The sequence below is a fragment of the Calidris pugnax genome, unplaced genomic scaffold, assembly GCF_001431845.1.
Source record: "Calidris pugnax isolate Ruff unplaced genomic scaffold, ASM143184v1 scaffold56, whole genome shotgun sequence".
NCBI lineage: Eukaryota > Metazoa > Chordata > Aves > Charadriiformes > Scolopacidae > Calidris > Calidris pugnax.
Genome location: NW_015090839.1, coordinates 5510854 through 5531662, shown reverse-complemented (window position 1 = coordinate 5531662; position 20809 = coordinate 5510854). Strand labels below are relative to the sequence as shown.

General features: G+C 41.2%; 1 protein-coding gene across 2 annotated transcripts in view; it reads left to right on the top strand.

The window, feature by feature from the left end:
- The first annotated feature begins 96 nt into the window (after nucleotides 1-96).
- YLPM1 (YLP motif containing 1) overlaps nucleotides 97-20809 on the top strand; it is a 53826-nt gene continuing 33113 nt past the window's right edge. Inside the window, exons 1-5 of one of the 2 annotated variants that reach the window (XM_014941772.1) lie at nucleotides 97-327; nucleotides 5201-5443; nucleotides 9907-10101; nucleotides 13122-13864; nucleotides 16874-19363. In XM_014941772.1, the coding sequence (XP_014797258.1) occupies nucleotides 112-327; nucleotides 5201-5443; nucleotides 9907-10101; nucleotides 13122-13864; nucleotides 16874-19363 (3887 nt within the window). In that variant the 5' untranslated portion in view covers nucleotides 97-111. Of the gene's footprint in view, nucleotides 328-5200; nucleotides 5444-9906; nucleotides 10102-11774; nucleotides 11898-13121; nucleotides 13865-16873; nucleotides 19364-20809 lie in introns of those variants that run through there. The other variant, XM_014941771.1, reaches the window with a different exon arrangement.

The window sequence follows — 20809 nt, the reverse complement described above, 5'->3', positions numbered from 1 at the left end:
GCACAGGCCTCCCAGCCGCCCCCCTCCTTCTCCGAGCCCCCACCCTCCTACCTGGAGCCCCCGCCAGCCACCGCCTCCCAGCCCTACCTGCCGCCCCCTGCCCAGGGCTACATGGCGCACCCCCAGCCCTACCTGCTCCCCTCCCAGGCCTCCCCTTCCCAGTCGGCCCCCTCCATCCCTCCCCCAGCCAAGCCATCGCAGGCCCATTTCCCCCCACCCCAGACGTCTTTGCCCCTGCCCGCTGCCGCCCCGCTGGAGGCCACGCAGGGTGCTGCCAAGGAGGCCAGTGGGACCGAGCAGCCAGACCCTTCCACCATGACTCCCCAGGTAAGGCAGTGCCACCTTCGCACTCGCCCCTGCGGCCCTGGCTGGCAGCAGGGACTCGCCAGGGCAACGGTGGCGATTAGGTGCTGCAAAGGTCTCCAAGTAAGGGCAGTTAATAAACATGATGTATTTGCATAATACTTGAAGGGTTTGGACGCAACTCTCAGACATCCAGGAGTGGCGAGGCTCAGGCCAAGCTCTGTAAATGCTTCTTTATCCAGTGGCAGTTGTCAAGACCTAACAAATTGTCATTTTTCACAAGCAAACAAGTTCTTTAGGGAAGAGGCTAACTCCCAGCTGAATTTGATTTTCCTGGCGGTTTTCTTGGTCTCTGGAGAATTGTTTTCCAACGTACAGCATGTGGGTAACCTGCACCGAACCTGTGTTGACTTCATCCAGCCTGTTGTGAGATACAGCAGTCTGTTTGCTTATTGCACGTTGCAGGATCAGTGCTTCTTGTATTCAGAGATTTCCTTGTTTAGCTTTTTCTCTTGGGGTCATGGTTCAGTTGTCCATCTGATCGGTATAGCATTGTGACTATTTTAATCTTAGCACACGTAATTAAAGCTGCAAAAGAGTTTCTGTTGTAGCTGCCCTTTACTTAGGCTTGCACATTTTGCTACACGTGCATGATGTTCTAGTATAAAACTATATGGGGCATTGTTCTGAAATGCTTTTAGGCGAAAAATGTTTTTATTATTAATGTGGTGTGCTTTAATGTGTACATTAGGGCCAAAATGCTTGCAAAGAGTTTGCGTGCTTCAGTTTCTACACATTAGCATTTCCAGTGAACTTGTGACCATTCGCATACATTAAGTTAGGGACTATGCAGTGGCTTAAAGTTAAGCATGCACAAAGAGGCACACGTGCTGAGGTCCTTGGCTGTGTGTATAGGTCAGGTTCACTGAGGCTTTTGCATGGTTTTAGGGTCGGCTTGTAGAGATCCAGCTGCAAGAGCAAAGCTGACGTGCATGCTTTAAAAAGTTAATTTATTTCAGTTGGCAAATTGATTTTAGGATTGTGATTTGAAGCTAAGTTTGCAAAAATCCTGTTGCATAATATTGAAGTCACGGACATTTTAAATGGGTTAATCTTTGGGACACCTTTTAAATTGCATCCATTAAAATTTCATACCTATACCTGAATGACAAAAACCAAAACCCTGAAAAATCAGATGTAGAAAGTGATATTAATTCAATATTGCGGCTGCTTGCTGATTTCTTAAATTACTGATCTCAAGATTGAACAGTAAACCATAAATCCTCTACCTTTATGTAGCCTGAAATGTCATTAATGTTATTTGATTGTTCCTCAACCATTCTCCTTTCCATAAGAGTTGCAAGCATTATTGTGGTGTACACATAGAAGAAGCAGAATACGACTTGTCTGGTTTATGGGTGTTTATACAAACAACTTCTGTCTTGAGTAGTTTGTTTACTTTTATACACAATTCAGTGTTAATTGAAAAGGAATATTGTAGTTTTCTGGTCGTAACTTTGTTATAACAGATTGATACGATTTTGGCTATCTGAGGTTGTAAAATTAGACAGGATTTGGAGCAACAAGTCCTTACACAATAGGAGTGGGAAAAGCAAAGCCTAGTGATGCTTTCTTGCTAATGATCTTAAAAGCTGAATAGAGAAATACTGTAATTTGTCATTTATAAGATCCTATTAAGCCTTTGTTTAAACTGAGAATTGAAAACAATTCTTTCTGTTTCCCACAGTAATGGTGGCTGCAGCCAAATAGATCCGTGTTTTTCTCTTAACATAGAAAATATTATGCGATTTGCCATGAGTTTTATTATTTCCCTTTCCTGTCTAATGATAAGATACTGCTCTTTGCCTTGACAAAGGCAAAATTGTGAGTTTAGCGTAGTTTCTCACATGGGCCTACAGTTGAAGTAAATTGATGTATTCTTGTGTTTCTCTACAATCAGATGCATCTTTTGTTAAGTCCTGTTAAAATACCTGTGGTATTTCATTAATACTCCATCTGATGTTTGGGTACTATATGCTGCTATTTATTTCCAGTAGTAAACAAATATGTGTGGGTGCATATGTACCCATAAATACGCATTTATCTACATCTGTTAAAGCTACCTTAGCTTTACCATGTCACCTTTCAGCAGACTGCTGCACTCTTTAAGATCCCTCTTTTGTTTTATAAAGGGCACTAAACCATTCTTTTGCTATCTTTACCAGAAAAGGACTGAGTGTTGCATAAAATAGGCGCTATGCTATGGCCTAGGATCACCTAAATTCATTTTGAAGTAGCCTTTTGGCGTGGGCTCTGCATTAACTTTTTTGGTGGTATGTCCTGTGGTCAGGAGCTGACAGTGCTGGTATCAGTGTTCCCTGTACGGTGCCACAGCCATAGTCTCTTGGTCAGCCAAAGATGGAAACAGGCGTGTGTTGATGCTGGTGTGTTCCTTTGACTTAAGGATTGTAACTGGCCTTGAAGAATGACAGTCATCGTGAGGAGAGAAGCACTTAAATAACTGAACGGTTCACCATCAGGAATTTTCTATGCTAGCACTTCCATTTGGTTCAGACCAAGCTGTAGAAATCTACCTTTCCGCTCTTCTCACTCTTTACAGATAGAGCCTGCAATACGTGTGTGTCTGACTTCATCTGCTGAAAAAAAAAAAAAAAAAAGGTGACAGGATGTTATCATAGCTGTTTGTGTGAACCCCTGGTCATATCATGAGTTTTAGCCCTTTGTCCATTTGGTAGAATGAGGAGGAAACAAAATGGATCCATAGAGACAACAATTATGTGGCAGAATAGGTGCTCACCAAGCATATTATCCAAAATCGTCATGGTAAACCACCTTATGCTGCCTTTTGAGAGGGATAATTGAATCAGCTTTTGTGTAGCAGGGGATGTATACTCCTCCCTGATGTTGAAAATTGTGTTTATTACATGCAGCACGTTGTTGAAGGTTTCTGGGTGAGTCCGTACGGGAGTGTGAATGCACATCTTCCACTCAAAGCCATGAGAGTTCTTCTGAGTCATATTCTTGTTGAAAAGATTCTTGGCAGGAATTATTGCAGGATCAACATAAGGTCCAAGAAGCGTGACCTCTCCTTTTGTTGGCCTCATCTCCGAGTTACAGTTTTACAGAAGTACTTTTTTAAAAATACAGCTATATGTTTAATTTGTCTGCTGGATTGCTATGAATAGAAAACATCATTCCTGATTTGAGTGTGAGCTAGGCTTTTGGAGGAACCTTGCACTTCTTTTCTGCTTGTTTTAAGATGGGCAGAATGGTTCTGTTTTTGAGAAATCTCATCAGACAGCACTTATCCACTTTGTTGGTGTCACACTTCTATTTTAAAATACCTGCATCTTTTGGATTCTTTTCTGTTTCTGAGTGGGCTTTATATCAGTTTCTTTTCTTAACTGTGCATACTTGGATGGAAGAAGAGAAGATATGAAAGATGTGGAGCAGTCACAAATTCTCAGAGGTGGTGGAGCTGACATGAGAGCCTAAGAGTGGTTGCAGTAGGTCAGACCAAAAGTACAGTATTTTATCATTCTGTCTGTGACAGTGATTAAAAGCAGATGCTAAGAGAATAACTTAAAAAACGAGTGTATAGTGATACTTCCCTAAAATATAGGAGCTGCCTTAGCTGCAACTGGTGTCCTTATTTTTAAAATCTGTATATTTTTCTTCTATGAGGTTATGGAGCTGTGTCTTGAATCCACAAAATTTTAGCGCTTGCAGTGGTCTCTGGCAGGGACTTTGGTAGCACAAGGCCATGTCAGGTGAAGAGCTGCCTCCCACGTGTTTTAAATCTGTATCCTGTTAGTTTGATTTGGTGCCTGTGATTTCTTGTGTTGGAAGAGATACAGAACTGTCAGTTCCCGTTCAGGTCTCTTTAAGATGCGCCACTGCTTAAGTGTTGTGATACCTATCTTTAGTCTTTTGTTATTTATGTTGGTGGCAGCTTACAGTGCTTTGAAGCTACTGTCATCAGCCTGGAGTACTGTAATTCTAGCCTGAAATATTTAAAACTGAAAGCTTGATCACTTCTTAAATAGATACTTTTTTGGGTGCAGCCATATCTATTTACTTCTTCAGCTGCTGAATAAATCATAAGTAATGAGAATTCAGATGGTAAATAATCCTCACTATATGCTGGTTCTGATTGTCCTTTTTCCTTTCCACAGCCTTTATTCAAATGTCTCCACCACAATTTCTCAGCTGTCATTTTCAGTCTATTTGATGTCTGTGTTGTCTTTTCATCCTCTTAATCTTTTGGTACATTTTCTCCTTTTCCTCTTTACTGCTCCTTTACTCGTTCTCCATTTTCCCTTTTTACCTGAGTTAGTCTCGTATTAAGTATCCACAATTGTTAGGAATAAAAAGCATTAAGAATAGTAAGTGTGTTACAGATAAGTACCACTCATGTATCTACATGTCTGTAGTAATTTGACTTTTGTGATTGGCCATCTCTCTGGTTTTTGTTGTTGTTCTCTTTAGTTGCAAACTCTTGGAGGTAGGAAATCTGCTGCGGGTACTATGCCTCACATAGTGGTTTCTGAATTTTGATTCAGTCTTCTGACATCCATTGCATTACTGTTGGTGATTGAGTTTTCACAGAATTATAGAATGATAGGGGTTTGAAGAGGTCTCTGGAGATCATCTAGTGCAACCCCCTGCCAAAGTAGGTTCACTAAGAGCAGGCTGGACAGGAACACATCCAGGCAGGTTTTGAATATCTCCGGAGAAGGAGACTCCACAACCTCTCTGAGCAGCCTCCCTCAAAACAGATTTAAAAACTTTAGAGTATGATTTTAATGACTGTCATGAATTAGTTTTCTTGGGTTTTCCTATGAAAGCTGTCTTAGAAAATTTCTGTCTATTGTAGGAACAGCAGCAGTACTGGTACCAGCAGCACCTGCTTAGCCTGCAGCAAAGGGCAAAAGCCCATGCTCAGGGACAGCAGCAAATGAAAGGTCCGGCAGTGAAGGATGCATCTGAGCAGAGAGCAAAGTCTGAAGAAGGGAAAATGAATGCTTCAGCTCAGCAGTCTGAAGCTCCTCCGCTTAATGAATCCCTGCCTCCGCCTTCCAAAGAAGATGAGTCTTCTCTTACATCCACTGAAACTCAGGTAGGCTTTGTAAAGTGATGCCACTCCATTTGTTGTGCTAGGTGGGACAAAGAAACAGGAAAATAATGCCATCAAATTCTCATGTATACTGTGTAACAATAACTAAATATGGTAAAACAATCTTAAAAGAACATTTGCTAAGGCTGAACCAGTTAAAATGTAAAATAAAATCTTTGTATTGAAACTTACGTAGTCACCAACATATGCACCAAGCAAGTCCAGGCTTGACTCACTTGCACCTACCCCAACATTGTCATCTTTGTCTGAGAAACACTTTGTGATACCAAAGTAAAAACTCCTAGATGAGGAATGCTATCTTTAAGACAATATCTCTTAATTCCTCTCTCGCAGTTTGTGAATTCTGGCTCCCCTCTTTCTGTATGTTGGAGTTTGTTGGAAAGTAAGAACTTTGCACAGAAGACTTTTGTCAGTGGGCTTAATAACAGTTACTGCATAAATTATGGAGATCACGACTGATGTTTGAGCAGATTACTGCAGGGCAGTAGATAACCCTGCAGCATGTGCTCCACTTTAACTTACGGTGTGTAGGTTCCTACCAAGTGGCAAAAATAATGCTCTCAGGGTTACTTTACCTCATTATGAAAAAGCACCGTTGTCTGATTATATTTGCTGTGAGTAACAGGTAACGGACTCACATTAATCTATTTCCTTTAGGCAGTTTATGTATGAATATCCTCATTAATGACCTTTAGATCAGACTAGTTGCACTGAGAATAAATGAAATAAAAATCAGCCTTTCAGAAAGCTGTGGGTGGCCAGAACACTGAAATACAGAGCAATAAAATAACAAACACTGAGAAGGTTCCTGTAAACTGCATAGTGACCAAGTGTGGTTTTCTTATGACAGAAGGAGCTTTCTTTTATTTCTAGTATTTACCTTTTTGTCTAGCTCAATATTGAACCTCCCGATGACCCTGAGGAAGATTTGAGATTGCAGCAGTTGCAAGCAGCAGCAGCTCAATGGCAGCAGCATCCTCAACAGCGGGTTGGATTTCAGTATCAGAGAATAATGCAGAAGCATGCCCAGCTGCAGCAGATAGTACAGCAGTAAAAAAAAAAAAAAAAAAAAAGGTGACAGGATGTTATCATAGCTGTTTGTGTGAACCCCTGGTCATATCATGAGTTTTAGCCCTTTGTCCATTTGGTAGAATGAGGAGGAAACAAAATGGATCCATAGAGACAACAATTATGTGGCAGAATAGGTGCTCACCAAGCATATTATCCAAAATCGTCATGGTAAACCACCTTATGCTGCCTTTTGAGAGGGATAATTGAATCAGCTTTTGTGTAGCAGGGGATGTATACTCCTCCCTGATGTTGAAAATTGTGTTTATTACATGCAGCACGTTGTTGAAGGTTTCTGGGTGAGTCCGTACGGGAGTGTGAATGCACATCTTCCACTCAAAGCCATGAGAGTTCTTCTGAGTCATATTCTTGTTGAAAAGATTCTTGGCAGGAATTATTGCAGGATCAACATAAGGTCCAAGAAGCGTGACCTCTCCTTTTGTTGGCCTCATCTCCGAGTTACAGTTTTACAGAAGTACTTTTTTAAAAATACAGCTATATGTTTAATTTGTCTGCTGGATTGCTATGAATAGAAAACATCATTCCTGATTTGAGTGTGAGCTAGGCTTTTGGAGGAACCTTGCACTTCTTTTCTGCTTGTTTTAAGATGGGCAGAATGGTTCTGTTTTTGAGAAATCTCATCAGACAGCACTTATCCACTTTGTTGGTGTCACACTTCTATTTTAAAATACCTGCATCTTTTGGATTCTTTTCTGTTTCTGAGTGGGCTTTATATCAGTTTCTTTTCTTAACTGTGCATACTTGGATGGAAGAAGAGAAGATATGAAAGATGTGGAGCAGTCACAAATTCTCAGAGGTGGTGGAGCTGACATGAGAGCCTAAGAGTGGTTGCAGTAGGTCAGACCAAAAGTACAGTATTTTATCATTCTGTCTGTGACAGTGATTAAAAGCAGATGCTAAGAGAATAACTTAAAAAACGAGTGTATAGTGATACTTCCCTAAAATATAGGAGCTGCCTTAGCTGCAACTGGTGTCCTTATTTTTAAAATCTGTATATTTTTCTTCTATGAGGTTATGGAGCTGTGTCTTGAATCCACAAAATTTTAGCGCTTGCAGTGGTCTCTGGCAGGGACTTTGGTAGCACAAGGCCATGTCAGGTGAAGAGCTGCCTCCCACGTGTTTTAAATCTGTATCCTGTTAGTTTGATTTGGTGCCTGTGATTTCTTGTGTTGGAAGAGATACAGAACTGTCAGTTCCCGTTCAGGTCTCTTTAAGATGCGCCACTGCTTAAGTGTTGTGATACCTATCTTTAGTCTTTTGTTATTTATGTTGGTGGCAGCTTACAGTGCTTTGAAGCTACTGTCATCAGCCTGGAGTACTGTAATTCTAGCCTGAAATATTTAAAACTGAAAGCTTGATCACTTCTTAAATAGATACTTTTTTGGGTGCAGCCATATCTATTTACTTCTTCAGCTGCTGAATAAATCATAAGTAATGAGAATTCAGATGGTAAATAATCCTCACTATATGCTGGTTCTGATTGTCCTTTTTCCTTTCCACAGCCTTTATTCAAATGTCTCCACCACAATTTCTCAGCTGTCATTTTCAGTCTATTTGATGTCTGTGTTGTCTTTTCATCCTCTTAATCTTTTGGTACATTTTCTCCTTTTCCTCTTTACTGCTCCTTTACTCGTTCTCCATTTTCCCTTTTTACCTGAGTTAGTCTCGTATTAAGTATCCACAATTGTTAGGAATAAAAAGCATTAAGAATAGTAAGTGTGTTACAGATAAGTACCACTCATGTATCTACATGTCTGTAGTAATTTGACTTTTGTGATTGGCCATCTCTCTGGTTTTTGTTGTTGTTCTCTTTAGTTGCAAACTCTTGGAGGTAGGAAATCTGCTGCGGGTACTATGCCTCACATAGTGGTTTCTGAATTTTGATTCAGTCTTCTGACATCCATTGCATTACTGTTGGTGATTGAGTTTTCACAGAATTATAGAATGATAGGGGTTTGAAGAGGTCTCTGGAGATCATCTAGTGCAACCCCCTGCCAAAGTAGGTTCACTAAGAGCAGGCTGGACAGGAACACATCCAGGCAGGTTTTGAATATCTCCGGAGAAGGAGACTCCACAACCTCTCTGAGCAGCCTCCCTCAAAACAGATTTAAAAACTTTAGAGTATGATTTTAATGACTGTCATGAATTAGTTTTCTTGGGTTTTCCTATGAAAGCTGTCTTAGAAAATTTCTGTCTATTGTAGGAACAGCAGCAGTACTGGTACCAGCAGCACCTGCTTAGCCTGCAGCAAAGGGCAAAAGCCCATGCTCAGGGACAGCAGCAAATGAAAGGTCCGGCAGTGAAGGATGCATCTGAGCAGAGAGCAAAGTCTGAAGAAGGGAAAATGAATGCTTCAGCTCAGCAGTCTGAAGCTCCTCCGCTTAATGAATCCCTGCCTCCGCCTTCCAAAGAAGATGAGTCTTCTCTTACATCCACTGAAACTCAGGTAGGCTTTGTAAAGTGATGCCACTCCATTTGTTGTGCTAGGTGGGACAAAGAAACAGGAAAATAATGCCATCAAATTCTCATGTATACTGTGTAACAATAACTAAATATGGTAAAACAATCTTAAAAGAACATTTGCTAAGGCTGAACCAGTTAAAATGTAAAATAAAATCTTTGTATTGAAACTTACGTAGTCACCAACATATGCACCAAGCAAGTCCAGGCTTGACTCACTTGCACCTACCCCAACATTGTCATCTTTGTCTGAGAAACACTTTGTGATACCAAAGTAAAAACTCCTAGATGAGGAATGCTATCTTTAAGACAATATCTCTTAATTCCTCTCTCGCAGTTTGTGAATTCTGGCTCCCCTCTTTCTGTATGTTGGAGTTTGTTGGAAAGTAAGAACTTTGCACAGAAGACTTTTGTCAGTGGGCTTAATAACAGTTACTGCATAAATTATGGAGATCACGACTGATGTTTGAGCAGATTACTGCAGGGCAGTAGATAACCCTGCAGCATGTGCTCCACTTTAACTTACGGTGTGTAGGTTCCTACCAAGTGGCAAAAATAATGCTCTCAGGGTTACTTTACCTCATTATGAAAAAGCACCGTTGTCTGATTATATTTGCTGTGAGTAACAGGTAACGGACTCACATTAATCTATTTCCTTTAGGCAGTTTATGTATGAATATCCTCATTAATGACCTTTAGATCAGACTAGTTGCACTGAGAATAAATGAAATAAAAATCAGCCTTTCAGAAAGCTGTGGGTGGCCAGAACACTGAAATACAGAGCAATAAAATAACAAACACTGAGAAGGTTCCTGTAAACTGCATAGTGACCAAGTGTGGTTTTCTTATGACAGAAGGAGCTTTCTTTTATTTCTAGTATTTACCTTTTTGTCTAGCTCAATATTGAACCTCCCGATGACCCTGAGGAAGATTTGAGATTGCAGCAGTTGCAAGCAGCAGCAGCTCAATGGCAGCAGCATCCTCAACAGCGGGTTGGATTTCAGTATCAGAGAATAATGCAGAAGCATGCCCAGCTGCAGCAGATAGTACAGCAGTATCAGCAGATCATGCAACAGCCTCCACATTTGCAGGTGAAGCACGAAGGAGATGGTGTTTGATTATATACTTTCTGGGTGATTTAGCACTCACGATCTGCTAAAAAACAAGTAGTCGAATAATTTGCCATGGCTGGCTCATTTGTCTAGCTACTTTTTCTGCTTGGGTAGAAGTCTATATCCCCTTTTCCTACGATCACTCAACTTCAGAATGAAAAGAGAATTGACAGATGGTGATGAAGCGTCAGTAGGATGAGAAATACAAGACTTTGCAGTTGTCATTAGATTTTTCAGACATACCCGAGTGATACAGGACCAAAGCTGAACACAATATTGAATTTACTCAGCTTTGAATGTTTTAGTGCTGAAGAAACAGTTCAGAAGAAAAGTCAGGTAAACAGATGATTGCATGGAGTAGGTTGGTAGCTGCTCTTTTTTACAACATTGTGTAGTACAAAAACAAAATGTACAATGATGAAGTGAACATAGATGCCAAAAATACACACTTAAAGTAATTAAAACACTTCACATTATTTTTGACTCAAATAATCAGTGAAATAAAAGAAACTGTCTTAATCACAAGTTTGGATAATTATACCAGTGTTGCAACCATTAAGTAGAAGTTGATTACTTTATTAGAGAGTTGAGTCAGCTTTTTCTGGGTATTGAGCATTTCCTTGTAGCTTGGGCTGCCTGCTTGTTTAAAGTGAACCCTAAAGTGTGTGAATCCTAAAAATCTCAGACAAGATCAAGCCATGGATATTAGGACCTGTATCTATGCATAATGAAAGACAGTACATCTTTGAAAGAAGCTTCATTGTGCAAATAAGATCTGGCAAAGGCTTAGAGAAAAGTAATTGCTGACAGCTGAAGCAACTCTTGAGAGGGTTAATAGCAGAAGCAGAAACCTTGAGAAAGAGCCATGGACTGTATATATTGAAAGCCTGAAGATTGATTTGGGCTTTAGCCATTGTTAGCATCCAGTAACAACACAGCTTGGAGCCCTTTAATTACAACTTTCTTCAACTGTCCTGTTTTAAAAAAGCCTTTTATACATAAGTGTCCTCTAGTCATATAATATGTAAATTGTCTTTAATGACTTTAGATATCACAGTTGGTGTTTTTGTTTCAGTGTAGATCTTTCTCAAGCTTCTGCCCAAGTCTGAAATTGTGATATTACAAGTGATACTGAAATAATGTGGCTCTTAACATAATTAGGATGGTATTTTGAAGCTACTCTTGTCTTCTTGTTGCAGACAATGTCAGTGGACATGCAGCTGCGACATTATGAGGCACAGCAAAAACAGTTCCAGCAGCTTCATAAAGATTGGGAGCGATCAATGAACCAACAGTGGCAGCACCAGCTTCAAACCTACCCTCACAAAGACCAGCTTCAAGAGTATGAGAAACAGTGGAAAGCATGGGATGAACAGATGAAGGTCACTCAGTCCCATCTGCAGGAGAAGGTGAACTCACTCCAAAACCTGAAGAATCAGTATCCTGCAAATGTTTCGCTGCCACCTCCATTTGTTCCATATTCTCAATCCACTCAAAGTGGCATTCCTATTATGCCTCCAGCTTTACCTTCAACAACACCTCCACTGGTCCCCCCACCCCTCTCTTCTGTTTCTCAGTTATCTAATTCCTCTGTCCCTTCAGGATCCAGTTCTCAAAGCAGTCAATCTACTGAGAAAGCAGCAGCAGCTCAATGGCAGCAGCATCCTCAACAGCGGGTTGGATTTCAGTATCAGAGAATAATGCAGAAGCATGCCCAGCTGCAGCAGATAGTACAGCAGTATCAGCAGATCATGCAACAGCCTCCACATTTGCAGGTGAAGCACGAAGGAGATGGTGTTTGATTATATACTTTCTGGGTGATTTAGCACTCACGATCTGCTAAAAAACAAGTAGTCGAATAATTTGCCATGGCTGGCTCATTTGTCTAGCTACTTTTTCTGCTTGGGTAGAAGTCTATATCCCCTTTTCCTACGATCACTCAACTTCAGAATGAAAAGAGAATTGACAGATGGTGATGAAGCGTCAGTAGGATGAGAAATACAAGACTTTGCAGTTGTCATTAGATTTTTCAGACATACCCGAGTGATACAGGACCAAAGCTGAACACAATATTGAATTTACTCAGCTTTGAATGTTTTAGTGCTGAAGAAACAGTTCAGAAGAAAAGTCAGGTAAACAGATGATTGCATGGAGTAGGTTGGTAGCTGCTCTTTTTTACAACATTGTGTAGTACAAAAACAAAATGTACAATGATGAAGTGAACATAGATGCCAAAAATACACACTTAAAGTAATTAAAACACTTCACATTATTTTTGACTCAAATAATCAGTGAAATAAAAGAAACTGTCTTAATCACAAGTTTGGATAATTATACCAGTGTTGCAACCATTAAGTAGAAGTTGATTACTTTATTAGAGAGTTGAGTCAGCTTTTTCTGGGTATTGAGCATTTCCTTGTAGCTTGGGCTGCCTGCTTGTTTAAAGTGAACCCTAAAGTGTGTGAATCCTAAAAATCTCAGACAAGATCAAGCCATGGATATTAGGACCTGTATCTATGCATAATGAAAGACAGTACATCTTTGAAAGAAGCTTCATTGTGCAAATAAGATCTGGCAAAGGCTTAGAGAAAAGTAATTGCTGACAGCTGAAGCAACTCTTGAGAGGGTTAATAGCAGAAGCAGAAACCTTGAGAAAGAGCCATGGACTGTATATATTGAAAGCCTGAAGATTGATTTGGGCTTTAGCCATTGTTAGCATCCAGTAACAACACAGCTTGGAGCCCTTTAATTACAACTTTCTTCAACTGTCCTGTTTTAAAAAAGCCTTTTATACATAAGTGTCCTCTAGTCATATAATATGTAAATTGTCTTTAATGACTTTAGATATCACAGTTGGTGTGTGCTTTTGTTTCAGTGTAGATCTTTCTCAAGCTTCTGCCCAAGTCTGAAATTGTGATATTACAAGTGATACTGAAATAATGTGGCTCTTAACATAATTAGGATGGTATTTTGAAGCTACTCTTGTCTTCTTGTTGCAGACAATGTCAGTGGACATGCAGCTGCGACATTATGAGGCACAGCAAAAACAGTTCCAGCAGCTTCATAAAGATTGGGAGCGATCAATGAACCAACAGTGGCAGCACCAGCTTCAAACCTACCCTCACAAAGACCAGCTTCAAGAGTATGAGAAACAGTGGAAAGCATGGGATGAACAGATGAAGGTCACTCAGTCCCATCTGCAGGAGAAGGTGAACTCACTCCAAAACCTGAAGAATCAGTATCCTGCAAATGTTTCGCTGCCACCTCCATTTGTTCCATATTCTCAATCCACTCAAAGTGGCATTCCTATTATGCCTCCAGCTTTACCTTCAACAACACCTCCACTGGTCCCCCCACCCCTCTCTTCTGTTTCTCAGTTATCTAATTCCTCTGTCCCTTCAGGATCCAGTTCTCAAAGCAGTCAATCTACTGAGACGCCAAGGCCGGCTCTGCTTCCCACCCCTGGTACCTATGCATCAAAAATGGGTAGTTCAACCGTCTATTCACCTTATCATTCTCAAGTAAGTTCATCCTATGGCTCTTCAGACCACGGGAAGTCTCAAGTTCATCTTGGTAAACAAACTGTCTCCGTTTCGTCTGAGCAAGGATGTGGGGAACTGAAAGCCACTTCTGCAGTGTCTTCAACACATGCACCTACCATGCAGGATAAACCAGTGAGGTCAGGTGGATTGCTTCCAGATCCTCCCAGATCAGCGCGTTTTGAAGGCCCCAGAGGCCCTAGGTAAGGATGTTTTTCTTGATTTATACATGTTCCAGGCTAAAAGGTTTTCAGTGATACATTAAGAAATGGAACATAGATCTTATTCTCAAATCTTACTGAGGTCGTGTGAAGTGTGCTTGTTTGCTGGAGGTTTTGTTGTTAATGTATATTCACCAATGACTATGTTTATGTTATTAAAGCAAGGATAGAAAGATGCCTTTCACCTGAGCATTATTTAGAGTAGAATGTTGGGTGGTTTTTTTTCTAGTAAAATGCTTGGGCACACTTTTCATTACCAGAGACATAATGTCCCTTCTGTGAAAATAGGAAAGCTGTTGTAAATATTTCATATGTCTTTGCTGTTCTTAGTTTGAAGTTGACTCACACCTGAAAGAGTGATCCTGTATGAAAAGTGATCTAGATTCCTAGCATTTTTTCTATGTACTTGAACTTGTACTTGAAACACAATTTAGGAAAATCTAAAGCAAAAATGTTGAAAGATTGTTTTTAAGGTGTTGCTAAATATGGCAGCACTTTAATGTAGGCATTCTGAAAGGGATTCAGGAAAGTATTCAGATATATATTCAGTTAGATATATTAATGTAGCTAATTACTGGCCATTTAGATGCCATTTATCTTTTAGAAACAATAAAAAGTACTCCTGGTTTGTAATCCAAGATTTATTTCAGAAAGGAGAAAATTCAAAGCTGTTCACCAGTACTTTAATGCCTAGTGTGAGAGAATTCTGCAGTTACATGATTGTCCTGTTCAGTGTACTTTTCAAAATGATTGCTTGATAAGAGAGGTAGTGCTTGTCTTAAGTACAAGTCCATGGTTTTCTACACATGTAGCATTATTTAGCATACAAACAATTATGAACAAGAGAGAGAAGGAAAGAAATGAAGATTTGAGCCTTAGAATCCTAGCATTAGGATTCTTTGCCATTTTTTCTTTTGCATTACATCATTCATAATGGTCTTGGTTTTGATGGTTGCTGTCAATCTTTTGGTAAGATACCGCTTTGTTTCAATTTAAATCTGTTTTATCAGGTGGATGGCCTGCTGCCTAATGTAAATGTTCTCTAAAAGCCAGTGTTCTGTGTCTTTTATGTAGTTTTATACGTGCTGTATGGTTTAATCCAAGATGTTGTTTTTGGAATGTTTTTCTTTCATAGTTGACATGATATCAGGTTGCAAAAACAACATCTGTTCTGTCTGGCCATTAGTTCAAGACTGGTTGATGTGATGTTTTCTGAATCAAAGAACAATGTTGTTCTGTTAAATTGTTTCTATCCTTAAATACTCTGCTAGACATTATAATCATACCTTCATGTTTATTTCCCTTCTCTTTGCTTCCAAAGTGATTGTTCATGAATAATAATTCATGAATTGCTAGCAATATAAATGATTATTTTTTTTAACTTTGAATAATTTTCTACCTCCTGATGTTTTTTAAAAAGGGTTGTTTCTGGTCCTGGGGACTTGTTTGGTGTACGGTTCTGAACAGGCTGTTTCCATGATTTCCTAGCGTGTGTCTTTTATGTGCGTTGGTTTAGAGCTCAGTGGTGTGCAATGATAGGCTCTGGGTAACCACAGATTTCTAAAATGCACATACAGGAGCTCTGGTTTTGAGCATACTTACGGTATTTAGTTAATACTGTAAACCTTTCTGCATTCCTCTATTGTGATTGCATGACTGTTCTAGGGTTTTATTGAAGCTTTCCCAAAAACCTGTTTACTGTTTCTTCTCAATATACTTAGTAGAAAAGAGAGTCGTAATAAATTTTAACTGAACTTGGGATAAATTAAAATATGTTAAATGTTACCTGCTGCCATCCCAGCTAAAAAGTCCCAGGTAATGACTAGACATCTAAAAAGACACACACCCCCTTCACTTCTTCTCAGCAATTGACTTTTCTCAGGAAACTCTGAAGAATGGGCTTAAACTAATTTTCAGAATTTTAGGGATGAAGTGTGGCTCTACTTATAATTTCCATGTGAAAGTTGATCCTTCAAATCTAAGTTGTCTTGCAACTATATCAGCCAATTCCCTCGGGACTCTGGGATGCATTTTGTCAGGTCCCCCAGCATGTTCAGGTTCCTCAGGTGGTCACGAACCTGATCTCTTACAGTGGGAGAGACATTGTTCCCCCAGTCCCTGTCTTGTAGTCCATCCACTTAAGAGGTGTGGGAAGAGAGGTTGCTCTTCTTATTCTTTGCATCCCTTGCCAACTTCAGCTCTAGCTGTGCTTTGGCCTTCCTGATCCAATTCGGTGAGACACAACTGTGAATCCCAAACATCCAGGCGACTTGACCTCAGACATGAGTTCTCTATTTTGTGTAAAATTAATTTGATTTGTTCTAGTCTAAGCATATGCTCAAATACTGATTTACATAATAAAGATTGGATTTTTTTACTAGATCAGCCTTGTTAATATAAACATGCATTAATTATTCTTCATTAGTTTGTCTGACCTATTTCTTCATAATCAAGCAATAGGAGTTGTAGGTGCTCTCAAAAGGAATTTTAAAAGTGATGTAATAAAATGTATCTGTTTTAGACATATTGCATGGTACTGGACAATATTGCAGTTTGTTGCTCTTTCTGAAAGGATCTTTATTTAAAGATTTCTCTAGATGGCATTCATCACCCTAGTGAAGTAGGCTTGTTGCGTACTATCAAAACAAAAGTTTAACAGGAGTTGCTGATTGCAACAAAACTTCTGTTAAACAAAAGCTGAAAGCTTTTTTTCAAATGAGTGTGTGAGCTTTCTTTGTCAGTCAGATTTCAGTCCTGAGATATTTAAGCCAAATTTCCTTTCAGAGTTGCATAATTTGCAAGTGGCTTAAATTGGTCCTCGGACAATATTGAATTGAAGAACATGTTTCTTCTGGTCTGGTTCAGTTGAGATTGATTTAAAGCACACTAGGATTCATCAGTTAGAAGTGACTTTTGGGGGATTGACACCCTTTTAGAGGATTTTAATTTCATGTATTCTTTTGAATAAAATTGCCATTATGTCATCTATAGATTTGATGGACCTCGGGGAAGAGGCTATGACAAATTTGAAGGCTCAAGACAGAGAGGACCTCGTTTTGACTCCCAGCGCTCAGAAGGATACAGGTCACGTTTTGACCGACAGAACACGGATGGACAGTCTTCGAGTAGATGGGGGACTATCCCACGAGGACCAGCAGCACAATTTTATACTTCAACAAATGCATCACATGGACACGGTTCCCGACCTAGTGGTCCACGGTGGAGGGGACCCAGACCTCATTTGGGGCAGCAGCAGCAACAGCAGTCACAGACAGACTCACAGTCAGAAAATAAAGAGTCTTTTACAGAGGTGGCTGGCAATCAGCAGACTGTAAGCAGAACGCAGTCTACTCCCGATGCACAGAGTGCAGGTCCCATTGAGCCAAGTGAGGACCTGACAGACACTCAACAGGAACCATCCAAACCTGAAGTCAAAGAAACTACTTCGGACCCTCCTAAAAAGTGGACGTGGAGTTCACATGATCCTAACCAGAAAGTAGAAGAGTCCAAAGCACCTACTCCACCTATTCAGAACCAGAAATCAACATCCCTTTCTAGTAACCCTGTAGCTTTGCAATCGGACATCGCAAGAACAGGTGGTGCGGTAACTCCTGTAACAGGAAATCAGGATTTGGATACACCGGACGACCAGTTGATTGCTTCAGATAGCACCCAGGGCCTACCTGGACCAGAAGGCAGAGGGAAAGGGCAATTTATGCATGAAGATAGAGGCAAGGGACCAGTAAGCAGAGGAAGGGGCCAGGGCAGACTGGATGATGGCCGTGGCAGAGGGCAGGGGGATGGCCGTGGCTGGGGAATGGGCCGTGGCCGGGGAATGGGAAGGATGGATGGTGGCCGAGGGATGGGAAGGATGGATGGTGGCCGGGGGATGGGAAGGATGGACGGCGGTTGGGGAATGGGCAGGATGGATGATGGCCATGGCCGGGGAATGGGCAGGATGGATGAAGGCCGTGGCAGAGGATATGTGTACAGAGGCAGAGGGCAGGCCAGGCAGGCATCCATCCGTGGCAGGGGAATGTTCAGAAGAGCAGGCAGCAGGGAGAGGATGCCAGACAGGCGGTCGGGCAGCAGGGAGAGGATGCCAGATGGGCGGTCTGGCAGCCGAGACAGGGGGCTGGGTGGACGGTCAGATAGCCATGAGAGGGTGTTCTCTAGCCGAGACAGAGAGCTGGCTGGGCGAACAGGTGGCTGGGACAGAGGCCGGGCAGGTAGCCGGGAGAGAGGCCCAGTCAGGAGGGCAGGTAGCCGGGAGAGGGAGCCCATGCGGCGGGCGGGCAGTCGGGAGAGGGAACCCATGCGGCGGGCAGGCAGTCGGGAGAGGGTCCCCAGGAGGCGGGCAGGCAGTCGGGAGAGGGTCCCCAGGAGGCGGGCAGGCAGTCGGGAGAGGGTCCCCAGGAGGCGGGCAGGCAGTCGGGAGAGGGGCCCCATGAGGCGGGCAGGTAGCCGGGAGAGGGGCCCAGTCAGACGGGCAGGTAGCCGGGAGAGGGGTCCCATCAGGAGGGCAGGTAGCCGGGAGAGGGAAGCAGGAAGATCTGAAACAGGCAACATGGATAAACCCATTCACCTAGGAGATGACCCTGACAAATTGCCTCCGTACCATCGAGATGACACACTGAGGGGTTCTTGGGGTCATGAAGATGATGCAATGCAAGAGGAATTTCCTTTAGATAGTCAAGATGACCCTTCTTTGGAGCATGAGCAGTTGGATGACTGGGAAAGAGAACGATACTGGAGAGATCACAACTCTGATTATCAAGATGATTCTGTAGATGCATATGACAGAGATGACAGGTTGCAATCCCACCATTCATTGCCTCCTTTATCTCCCCTACCACCACTACCTCCTTTATCATCTGATCATGACAGAAGAGATTCATGGTGGGATGACTGGAAAAGGCCCAGAGAGAGAGAACTAGAGAGAGATCTAGATAGGACTGGAAGATCCTCAGACGTTTATGATCAAGATTTAGACAGAGAATGGGATAGAGACTGGGACATGAGACCTATGGATGACAGAGAAGTGGGGAATCGTGACCTGGATATCCCTCCTCTACCACCATTACCACCTCTTCCACCTCTGGACAGATACCGTGAAGATAGGTGGAGGGACGATAGGAATAGAGATCATTATGACAGAGACTTCCGAGACAGGGGAGAGCTAAGGATTCGAGAGTATCCAGAGAGATACGACACATGGCGGGAGAAGCAAGACTACCTTCCTGAAAGGACTGATTGGGAGAGGGAACGGTTGTCAGATAGATGGTATCCAGATGATGGAGACAGAATGCGGTCTTTGGATGATCATTCAGATTCGTCCCTTCCTCCACCTTCACATTCCTCTGATATGCTGGGAGCAGATTCAAACCTGGACTCTGACCAGTCGTTGGGAGGAGTGATGGTCCTTAGCCAAAGACAGCATGAGATAATTCTGAAGGCTGCCCAGGAGCTCAAAATGCTTCGGTGAGTTGCCTGGTTCTGTCATTTTGGGTGGGAAGCTCATTTTGTGGAGACAGTGCTCCTTTCCTAACTCATTCCTTGGTTTATGCACTAATGGCTTCATTTCTTTCGCCACAGCATGATAGTAGGAGCTCATGTGGAACAAGTTATTTGGAGTACCTCCATCGCAGCTTTTATGGATGGTCATCTTGTCTTAAATAGGTGGTTGTCCCTTTCCCCAAGAATATGATATTTCCTCTTTGTTACTTTTCAGGAAAAGATCTGGCCACATCACCTGACCAGTATTTTTGTTATCCTCAAATGAGCTTGTTGATAATTGCTTTTCAGTCTTTTTATTAGTGTCAGATGAGCTCATCGGTAATTGCTTTATAATACTTACCTGTCAAGATCTACGTTAATGTGGTTCTTAATTCACACAATGGGACCTATTTAATTTCAGGATACTGCTTACTTTTTAATTAAAGCATACCTGTTTTTTTTCTTTTTACAATGCTCCCTCATTTGAAATCCAGCATCATCAGTGAATATTTTTGTCAAGTTTGATTGATATTAGTTCTGAAGTTGAGCATGTCAGCAGCGATAACAATCAAGAGGATACGAACGCTAGAGCTCACAAGACCACATTTTAAAAAGCAGCAACTAGGCTCCCTAAGGCTTTAATAGATGTCTATTTCAAAATAAGTAATTGAGTATCTTCTTAAACATCAGAAACATCCTAGGTCTCAGTACATTTAGTAATATTAGAATGAATGGAGCACATACCATCTATCCAAATGCTATCTTTGTGATTTGGTGCATGAATTTAGGTGCATTAAATGTATTTGAAAAAAAAAACACCAACAACTATTTTTGGTGAATGAGATCTTTCAGAGGAGATTGTAGAGAAAAGAGGAAGCATCTTAGAGACAGAAGTTCATCCTATTCAGGAATTACTAAGAGGTCACTAAGGATTGCTGCCTAGTAAAGATACGGGTTTAATTTCATAAACAAGATATTACACTAAAATAACGGGCAATTAAAATGAATGTTTGGTTGTCATTACATTTACATTTAGCAATATTGAAAGATACAGAGACGTTTTGCACTTTTCTTGAAGACATTTTGTTTTCAGACTCATAAGATTGCTAAGCATCTGTCCCATATGGAGGGCCTTAGTTGCATGCCAAAATGCGAGAAAAATAACATTAAAAAAGAAAGGGATAACTTTTATTCTGACTAGTTTAATCTTTCACTGCAGTTAGGTTAATTCAACAGTTGTTAGTAATTGTGAAACCTGTGTTATAAAGCAATGTTTGCCAAAAGTTTGGAGCAATAGATCATTTTCAGCTTCCTGACTTTCCCATTGCCTCAGGTTGCCAGGCATATGTTTTGCTGTTTAATTGACTAGCTGCAAGCCAATGGACTTAATCCAGGGACCATAGTTTGGGAATCACTGCCAAAGTGAATAAT